Raw genomic sequence first — 9685 nt, 5'->3', positions numbered from 1 at the left:
CACACACAGAGACACACACACACACACGCATGTATGTATGTGAATATATATAAAATATGTAGAGGTGTGTGTGGGGGGGTGTACGCACATATACGTCTAATACCCCTTGCTAAAAATCACATTAAAATAGGAGGCATGAGCATCTCAAATAGTGGCTCTACAAATAAGGGATCAGATGATAGTGATCTTTTGACCTGCAGACTTTGTGTTCTTCACACCTGGTGTTTCACAACTTAGGGAAGCAGAAAGTTTGGAAAAGTTTTGGTCTTTCCTGGGACTTAATTGGTACATCTGTCTCGAGTGCTGACACATTAAACTTGATTTTCATATCAGCAGTCTATAGAAAGCTGAATTAAACCTCTTGGGAAAGCTATTTTGACATGTACCTTGTTTGTTAAAACCATCTATCACCTATGAAATATCAAGCATCCCTGTCCTTACCACTTGTTTTCACCACGTATACAGGATGGGAAGAATCACTGTGCTCCAAAGTGCAAGCATCTTTGTCAGGAAAATATAACACATGAAGTGCCGTCTTTAATTTTTCCAGAGAAATGGCAATCTGAAAAGAAAAAGCTTCTAAGTTTGGAGTCTTATGCATAAGCTATTGTTGCAATATAAGGCCAGGTACAAAAAATCCGACATATGTGAGAGCAGAATCCATTCTTGGTTTTTTTGACAATTTCCAAGGCATCCTCTCTCAGAAGGAAGAGGAGGCCCTTTGAAGAGAATGTGAATAGATGTGAAAGTTATAAAGACAGCACTTTTACCTGGCTCTTATTTCTGTAAGAGACAGCAAGCTGAGCCCTCCCTTCTTTACAAGTAACCTGCAGAATATCTCTTTGCTGCCTTCGACACTGTGAGTTACACACCCTGTCCAGATCATCTATGCGACAAATGCAGAGGCCAAGGACCTTGTCATAGCCTTGATAGTCTTCACGGACAGCACAAACCTGGAAAAAGAAAATAAGTATACTGCCCAAGAAGAATTGGAAGGCACTATTTGCCGAGGCCCTAATCAGGACTTCTAGGAGAAACAGAAAAACCCAAGATGAAAGCAGGGAGATGTGTGTTGCCAGGATGGAAATCTGTACTTTGTATTTCAGAATGAAGAGTTGCAATATAATGTGAGGCAAAGCTTGTTGGAAAAACTCCAGTGATGCTTGCTCCATGCATTGTTTATGTGCTGCGGTAAGAATCAGAAAGATAAGGAGTACATTTTAAAGCGAGTCCTGCATGGTCCTAAGAGTTAGCTAATAGAAAAATGACACTACCTTATCTGAGCAGTAACGAGTCCATTCTTTCTTAGTCAGGCACTGTCCTTCCTGGTTTCGGGAACTGCCATCTCTACAGATGTCATATACTTGTCTGATGCAGTATCTCATCTCATCTTCTATGCTCCGATAACCCGGAGCACAGGGACAGAAAGCATCACTTGGCTGCAAGAAGAAACTGATATTTATTCAGAATCTGTGGTCTTCCATGCAAAATAACGTCTCTAACTCGGGTATGTCAGGATCTCGCGTTAGCTGCCAGATGAACATTTGGTCCTTCAGCATTCAAATATGGACACCTTACTTTCTAACAGAGTAGACAGAGGGTTACAAACAAGAGAAACTCAGAATAATTTACTGATCCAGTGATGCGGCTGTATGGGGATAGGAGAATAAGGGGAGCTGTGTAATTGGGAATAAGATAACAGATTAGAGGGTGTCAACACCAGAGAAAAATATATATTGTGTAATACCTACCAGGTATACCAGCAGGATAAAGTGAGGGCCTACAGGCTAACATAGGTTAGCCTATGGGTTATGAGCGATAGCTATGAGCACCAGAGGGTGCTCTGGGTAAGGACTCAAGTGCATTTGCCACATTCTACAAGGGCTCAGGACTGATATAGCAGCAGTTCGAGTACTTTGGCAAACCATTGCCTAGAAGTGAATATGGTACTTGCCCAATGCCTGTGTCTATCCAGAATTGCCCATTTCTCCCTTTCATGTGTAAATGCATTCTAAAAGCCAACGTAAAATGGAAACAACAGAGGAGCTTAGCATGGTTTGTTGAGTAAAATGAGTCAAAATGGACCTGGTGACCCATGAGGCCTCTTTCAGTCCTATATTCTGGTCCTGTACCTGGAACACTTGCCCTTCTCCAAGGCAGACACATGTTTCTTGACCCTCTCTGGGCTGCACAGCTGCTGAGCCACAGGGCAGACATGCCTCTTGTCCAGGTCTGGGATTAAAGAAATTCACGGGGCAGTTCAGGCAGGTGTGTGCAGGAGGTCCGTCCATGGCACGGAAGGTGCCTGCTGGGCAAGGGACTGGTGTGATGCTTCCTTCTGGGCAGAAAAAACCTTCGAAAAAGAGCAAGGGATAATATTCAATGATTCTTAGTTTAACTGCATAACTTTAATTATGGAGTAGCACTAGCTACAGTAAAAATGCCATGTCATTACAATAGAGTTCTGTTTTTTGATGCACATAATGACACTGCAGTCTAACAAATGCATCCCAATTCTTTGGCTGAAAAAGTTTTCCTAGGGCTTTTTAGAGTGTTCTTAGCATTACATTTCAGTTCAGCAAGAGTGGCAAGTGCTTTATTTTCAGAAAAGTCTGGGTGCTGTGCAGTGATCATTTATACCAAAGTATCCCTCAGATTCACAGTTCACACTGTTACCGCACAAAAGCATTTATCCAAACTTTCCACAATAAAAATCGTGTTGTCCTGTAATTGCAATATGCAGGTTACGCATGCAAAAATATTTTGAAGAGCCAAGCAAGTACAAATGCATTTATTTAAATTTAAAACCACTCATTTAATTGTAGTTCTCAAAAAAAACCAAACCGTATATATATGTGTATATATATATCATGGGCAAAATCCTCAGGTGGTTTAAATTGTCATAGCACAATTGAAGAACCTGCCCACAGAAATATACAGCCACCATGCATGTCTTTCAAAAGCCAAAAAATAATGCAGACTCTTAAACATGTTAAAAACTGCACTCTCTCCCAGGTGTGGTAAGGTGAATTCCCCCCACAGCAGGATTTCCAATGGATATCTTTCTCTATGAGAAAAAAAAAAGAAGAAAAATCTGTCTGTCTCCTGATTTTTTATTCCAAAATCTTAGCCAACAACAGAAAAGAACAGGTTTCCAAGAAAACTGGATATACTGAATGCCATTTAGATGGCTTTACTTGCAATTCTTAAATCTGTCGAACGGGGATTGTGGGAGCATTTAAATAATTCTTAGCAAATGGTTACTGGTCTATTTTTCAAGTACCTGCCGGACAGACTGATCGATTCTGTTCTCTTCTTGCACAGTTGACTCCACTCTCACAATTCCCATTGCTTTGAAGTTGAAGTTGCAAATCCCCAATGCAGAAAGACCAACTCAAGAAAATGTATATAATAAAGATAAGATGAGCCATCTTTCTGTGGAACAGAGCACCTGGTTATTAACTGGCACCCACCCTGTGAGGCTTTCACTTCAGTCCCTGAATATTTCATGGGGAGTGAAAAGTAAAGCAAGCTAATGTATTAATATAAAACATTCATGGAAGACATCTGAGCCTACTGAGCTACCCTAAGAATCATATAACAGAAGCAGTCTCCTGTCCAGGCTGGAAGGCTAGCCAGGAAAATGTGAATAGCGAACTGGGAATGGGAGTTTGGCTGTTTTTACTGGTAATTCTTGGGCATTTTGACCTAAGTTCTCAGTCCTCACTACTGAACTTTGTAACAAGACACTGAGCTTTTGGGGGATGATTGCAATGCTCTAACCTGGCCTTAAAAAAAAAAAAAAAAAAAATCAATGAATCCCCAAATAATGACAAGTTACCGTCAATGAAAGTATGGGATAAAACTTTGTATGGTTTGGTTTGGACATCATTTGTATGAACGAGCATGAAGTGAAAACCACTGCTAGCAGGTTTGGCGTCATTTCAATTCTCCTTAGTATGATCAATATAATACATCATGTTATTCTTACCTTGCCTTTCAGCTTGGTTAAGCAGGTAGTCCAAGGTCAGTAGCACTGCTTTGAGCAGAACCCCGGAGATCTGATTTCCAGTTTTTTGCATCCCTCTGCATTTGATTCTAGAAAGTGTTCCAGAAACAATAATCCTGAGATACACATTCCTCCGTCTAGCAGACCGTTTTCCACAACAGGTGGCAGCATTGCTTCTTGCAACGAACAGGAAAGAATCATCTGCACCGCATTTAAATAAAGCTGGAAGGAGCTGCAGATTTCCTATAATTAGAGATCATTAACTTGGTTTAAATACTGTCAAAACAAGAAGAAACAAACAATGTAATTTCAATGCTCTTCCCCCCCCCCCCTTTATTGCAACAAGTGGAGCTAGATGTATGGATGTGCTTCATCTTAGCTAAAATGTGGGTTACATGTTCAAAGGTGCCTCAGGACCAGATTTTCAAAGCTGTTTCGGTGCCTAACAACAGGGGGAAGAATGTGTTAAAAAATACCAGAGCACCCAGCTCTCATTACTGATAATTAAAGCCTCAAGTGCCTCTGACAATCCTTTTCTATGTCATAGAGACTAGCCATGTGGAGCTCACGTTGCACATGTATGTAGCAACAGCATACACAGCACTGACTTCAGTTTATTGTAAGCTTGGGGCCTAACTAGTGCACCCCAGGGCACCCAGGAAGCCTGTGTAAATGAGAACTTTGCTCGGGTGTCCTGCATCCTAGCCAGGCTCCTTTACTGCAAGACAACAGCTCTCTTTAGACCCACATTAGATAACAAAACATTGGGCGTGCAATATCCCTACTCCTCCCTGGAAATGCTACAAACAAATGCCCGGAGAATACCCAAGACATCTGGATTCGTTCTGATGTGCCGGCAATGACTCCGATACAGATTATACAGTAACTCTTTTACAACGATACAGCTCATTGATATTTGCTGGAGAGACTGATATTCTGTGGCAATGGGTCTTGCATGGTGAGATAAGACTTAATTGTGCAGAAGCTATCAACAATTGGCACTAGTTACTGCTCCTTGTTGCTAGCAAACATGGAATTTCCTTTTTCCGCAGAACTGATACAGAGGTGATGAGTTGTCAATCAGTTATTCGGTCATGGGATTTCCTTTTTCCAGAGAACTGATACAGGAGGTGATGAGTTGTCAATCAGTTATTCAGTCGGTGGCGTGTGGAGCCTCAGAACTCAAATCCTCATAAAAATGCCTTTCTTATATCAGGAACATAAAGAGCTGGAACCTGAATCCCTCTTAAAGGACCAGTTCTGCTAGCAAAAAAAAGGAGAAGGCGGGTTTCTTTTGTAGACCCTCCAAAAAAGAAAATGTGGGGGGCAGTACTCATTGCAACGCAGCTGCCCAAATTGTATTAGTTCTTCTTTTATAGAGGGCAGGAGAGCAGAGAGACTAGGCGAGGAGACAACTAGGGTATGTCTACAAAGCATAAATCCACGACGTCTCAGACCCCAGCAGCTACAGGGTATCATGATCACAGCTCTCTTTATGCCCTGCTACTCAGCAGGACTAGTGAGCTTAAGCGGAGCATTGCACTCCTCCCCTGGCTTCCCCATTTGGAGCCAGCTGGGTTCTACATGGCACTGGACTATGCTGTGTGGACATACTCCTGCAATAAAGTATTGTAGCCAGGACAGGACATCCCAACCGCTCATAGGTATAAGCAGAGCAAAGCAGGATTTTCCCACCATATTTCACTGTGGAGCTGATGATCAAGGCTTATGCATAATGTTGAACCAGTTTATTTTGGCCTTTATTGGATTTTTATGCCGCCCTCCTCAAAAGAGGCTCAGGGTAGTTTACAGTAAATAAACTCGAGAGAGAGAAAAACTTTACACCAAAACAAGATGCAATAGCACGGACTTCCCAGACAATGCCCCGATATATAATATGCCTGCTGAATATAATATGCTGGCAGAGGTATACTGGCAAAGCCTTCCAGGCCTCTGCCTGGCCTTATTCCCCTTTCCTTATGGGAACAGCAACCTGGCATGGAGCCCCCTTATTTCACTAGAACTGTAATTCCCTTGGAGGGATGGGGCTGTTTTAATGATAGTGGTATTGTTGGAGCAGCAAAGCTTTTGTGCCTAGGCAAGCCTTAAGGGCATAAGAAGATGTAAAATGTGTGCCCACTGAGCAGTTGAAACCTAGACAAAGACAGTTTCTGCTATTTTGCATTATGAATCCGGGCATTAGTGTTCAAGAATAATTTATAATTCTCATAACATCTGTCTCTGTATAACAAACTGACCGGGATATTGTGATGGTTGCACTGATCTAAAAACAGTAGGGAAGTTCAAAGCTTGGTTTATGTTTCTCCATGAGGTTTAAAGGTTGCTAAGTAAATGATAGATTTGGTTCAAATAAATACAGGTGATATGAAATCCTCTACCTGAGGCACATAGGCAAACATGGCTCAGAGAGGCTTTTCACTGACATCACATTATCTCTCTTCCAGATAAATGTTATTTTCTAGATAATGTTTATGATGGCCTCTGGCTCTGGGAAATGCAACCTAGGTTCTTTTTAAAAATGCCAATTCTTACTCCTAGCTTCTGCTCTGTTTCAGTGCCCTAGTTCTCCGAGGGGAAATTTATGGGATGCTTGAGTATTTCTAAACCGCTGGCTTGAGGGCTTGTGTGCAGCATTGGGTACCCGGCCCAGAAAAGGATGCTCCGTCACTTGAAGAACCCCAGAAGCAGTCCTTACAATTTGCAGTTCTGGTTTCCCTGGTTTCGCCAGGAGGGAACTGATCTGTCTCTGGCTGAGGGCAGCAGTGAATTCGTTACTGCTTCTCTGACCCAGCTTTACTGACCAGGGAGGGGGGAAGGAGGACTTGGAGCTGATATCTACCTAACCACTCTGGAGAAAAGACTAGGTAGATCCATAATTTTCTTTGGTCCTGTGTGCCGGACCCAACATCTGGGCAGCCCACGTAGAAATGGAGGGGAAACTTTTACTCCCCCCAACCCTCCAGCTGGGTATGTGGTCCAAGTCATAATCTGGCCCTAAATATATATAAATATTTGCAATTATATTATAGATTCAGGATCATCAGTATACACTGTTTGTCTGTTTTGCACTGCTGAATATTTTGTGCAATACCGTAGCTGATAATCTCTCAAAATACAGAGAAACCTTTCTCAGTGTAACAGTCCATGTCTATGTGTAGCAAGGGAGAACTGAGGGTTAGTGTGGTAAAGGGTGTTGGCACTGGATTTATGACCCAGATGCCTTGCTCTGGGCAGACCCAAACACTCAGACCAACCATGACCTTTCCATTCAATGAGAGGCAAATTTTATTGATACATGATAGCAGATAATAATAATAATACAAGCCATTCTATAGCTACCAGTTCCAGGGCTGTCATCAGAGTCAAGGTGTGTCTAGCCAGGATGTGAGCTTTGCTCTGGGATTCTCTCTTGACTGTCAGGTGTCAGCAGCCAGTTGGAAACCAAGGCCAGGGCTTGGGGTGAAGGAGACGGGTTGTGTGCTGTGCCCCATGTCCATGGTGCCTTGGGTTCCCTTTGCTGCTCTGAAATTCCTTCTTTTGTACTGCGACAGTGCACTTGCAGGGCCACGGCCTGCTGCTTTAAGGGCTGAGCCAAGCAGCCAGCAGGTGCTTGATCGTGGCAGCCATTTCAAAGCACTGGCTGCCTATATGAGAACAGTAGTTTGCTGCTGGGAGCCCGGGCAGAAACACTGCCTGGCTAAGCTGAAGCAGGAGCAACCAGACAAGACTGGGTGGCCTGCCCCAGAGGGACAGGTGGGTAGGCTGGCATGAGACCCTTGTCACATGTCTTATTTTCCACTCCTGATGACTCTTTATCCGTAGACATTGCTGACTGGTTTTTCTGTGGTTGTCATGTTGTCCACGTTCTGTCCTAACAGCGCATTCCTTTGTTTCACAAGCCCGTTACATGCACACATCCTAATTTTGACTTTCCTAGGCTTCTCCTAATTTGGTCTGTTCCCCAAAACTGGGAATCTCAAGGGCTCTGCACTTGGGCACTGTGAGCTGGAGCCACCTTATCTCATGTTGGGGAACAGCGTGGTACATACCTACAATTTCCCAGTCTGTGTGTCTATTCCTGTCTGCCCTGAAGGCTGTGAAACTGTGTGACAACCAGGTTTTTAGAAATCAATTAGCCTTTGCCGTTGCCCTGGACCATTATTCTAATACAGATCTACTTTACCTATAAGCCAATTCCCAAAAGCAAGCCTCTAAATACCGTCTTCTCCCCATCCCAGTGGATTCCTGTACTTGTTGAAACTCTTAAGTTGCTTGTGGCAGGAATGAATGAACGTGATACAAGGAAAGCATGAAATACCATTTTGCCTTTCTCTCTTTCCCACTTTGATGCTTTATGTTAATTTACATGGCAGCTTTCTTCTACTCTGATTCTTTTCTTGCTTTCTTTCAGCAAATCAAATGGGCACCTGACTGCTGCCACCTGGGAACCATTTGGGTTGCTGTAACAATCAGACAGAAAAGCCAGGGTCCAATTACACATGCTATCCAAAAAGCCCAGGTGCTGCTGGATGAGGAAAAGCAGGATCTAGGACAAGTAGGGAAGGAAAAGGCTCAGATGAGAAACTTCTCAGTTGGGGGGTCAGCCCAAATAGTGGAAGTCCTTTGTTTGCAGCACTTGCATTTTGGGGTAGTAAAGATCTGAGCTTTGGGTGTTACAACTCTGGAGGCTGATAAAAAAAATCTAGTTGAATTGTGACTTTGGGGTGTTTTGGTTGTCTGGGATGTGTTGGTAGATGATTTGTCCTGGATCAGTAAAAGGGAGGGGTTTTATTTCATCCGTAACATAAGAGGAAAGCAGCCATGAATTATCTTTTTATGAGAGTTGAATACATTGTTTGTATTCCCTACAATAACAGGAAAAATGAAAGCTTGGTATCTAAACTGATTCCCTGGGGCATGTAAATATCTTTGGGCTGGACTTTTAACAGCGTACGTGCCTCGGCCTGGGAGACGGCGTGTTTGGCTCCGAGCTGTTAGAATGGCACTGTTCTGCAGAAGCGGTTTATTGACATCCTATCGGAGGAATGATTGCCCTTATGGGTGAGTAATGATTCCAGTGAAAGCAAAAGGTTGTATTACCTGTGACTCAAATATGTACACCTACAGACATTCAATAATTACTCCTCAGAAGCTATCAATATACTCAAGCCCAGTGTGTCTAGATCCAAGTGTAGTATGTCTCCAGAGCTGAGTTTTTAGGGCCTTTCAGCAAACAAGCACATGGGCAATGCCACTCCGAGCCACGCATTTCTTGCATGATTAAAAGTGTAGCTTTTCCAACAGGCTGAGGAAAGGAGCATAGAGTTTCTTTCATCTCCTCACTTCTAGTGAAGCTTTAAATAGAGACCATGGGGATGTTCATAGGGTATATGAACCTCAGCCCTTGTGATGCAACGGGTGAATTAATCATGGTAAATTCAGGGAGCTATGCACTTTTTTTTTTTTTTTTTAAAGTGGCTTGGTGTGATTCTACAAAACTTTTCCAGTCCAGTGTAGTTTAAGTGGCAGGCTGTGAATCTCCCTGCTAGAGGTGAGCAGTTGATTACTCATGTGAGTGCCTGTTACAAATTACTGTTACTAAGGAGTCCACAAGCTGGCTGTGAGTGTGCAGCAGGGGTCTGATTCCAGGTACAC

The 9685-nt window shown here is 43.0% G+C and overlaps 1 protein-coding gene across 1 annotated transcript in view; it reads right to left on the bottom strand.

Moving 5' to 3' along the window:
• The window catches only part of LOC109291478, a 52515-nt gene extending 49166 nt beyond the window's left edge, over window positions 1–3349 (bottom strand). The window contains exons 1-4 of the mRNA XM_019508528.1: window positions 3284–3349; window positions 1275–1439; window positions 771–953; window positions 442–562 (exon numbers count right to left, since the gene is read on the bottom strand). Coding sequence (XP_019364073.1) covers window positions 442–562; window positions 771–953; window positions 1275–1439; window positions 3284–3349 — 535 coding nt within the window. The remainder of the gene's footprint in view (window positions 1–441; window positions 563–770; window positions 954–1274; window positions 1440–3283) is intronic.
• Window positions 3350–9685: the final 6336 nt, after the last annotated feature.

Source organism: Gavialis gangeticus, unplaced genomic scaffold, assembly GCF_001723915.1.
Source record: "Gavialis gangeticus isolate Ggan-Ray unplaced genomic scaffold, GavGan_comp1, whole genome shotgun sequence".
In the NCBI taxonomy this organism is placed as follows: Eukaryota; Metazoa; Chordata; order Crocodylia; family Gavialidae; genus Gavialis; species Gavialis gangeticus.
This window is presented reverse-complemented; position numbering and strand designations above follow the sequence as displayed.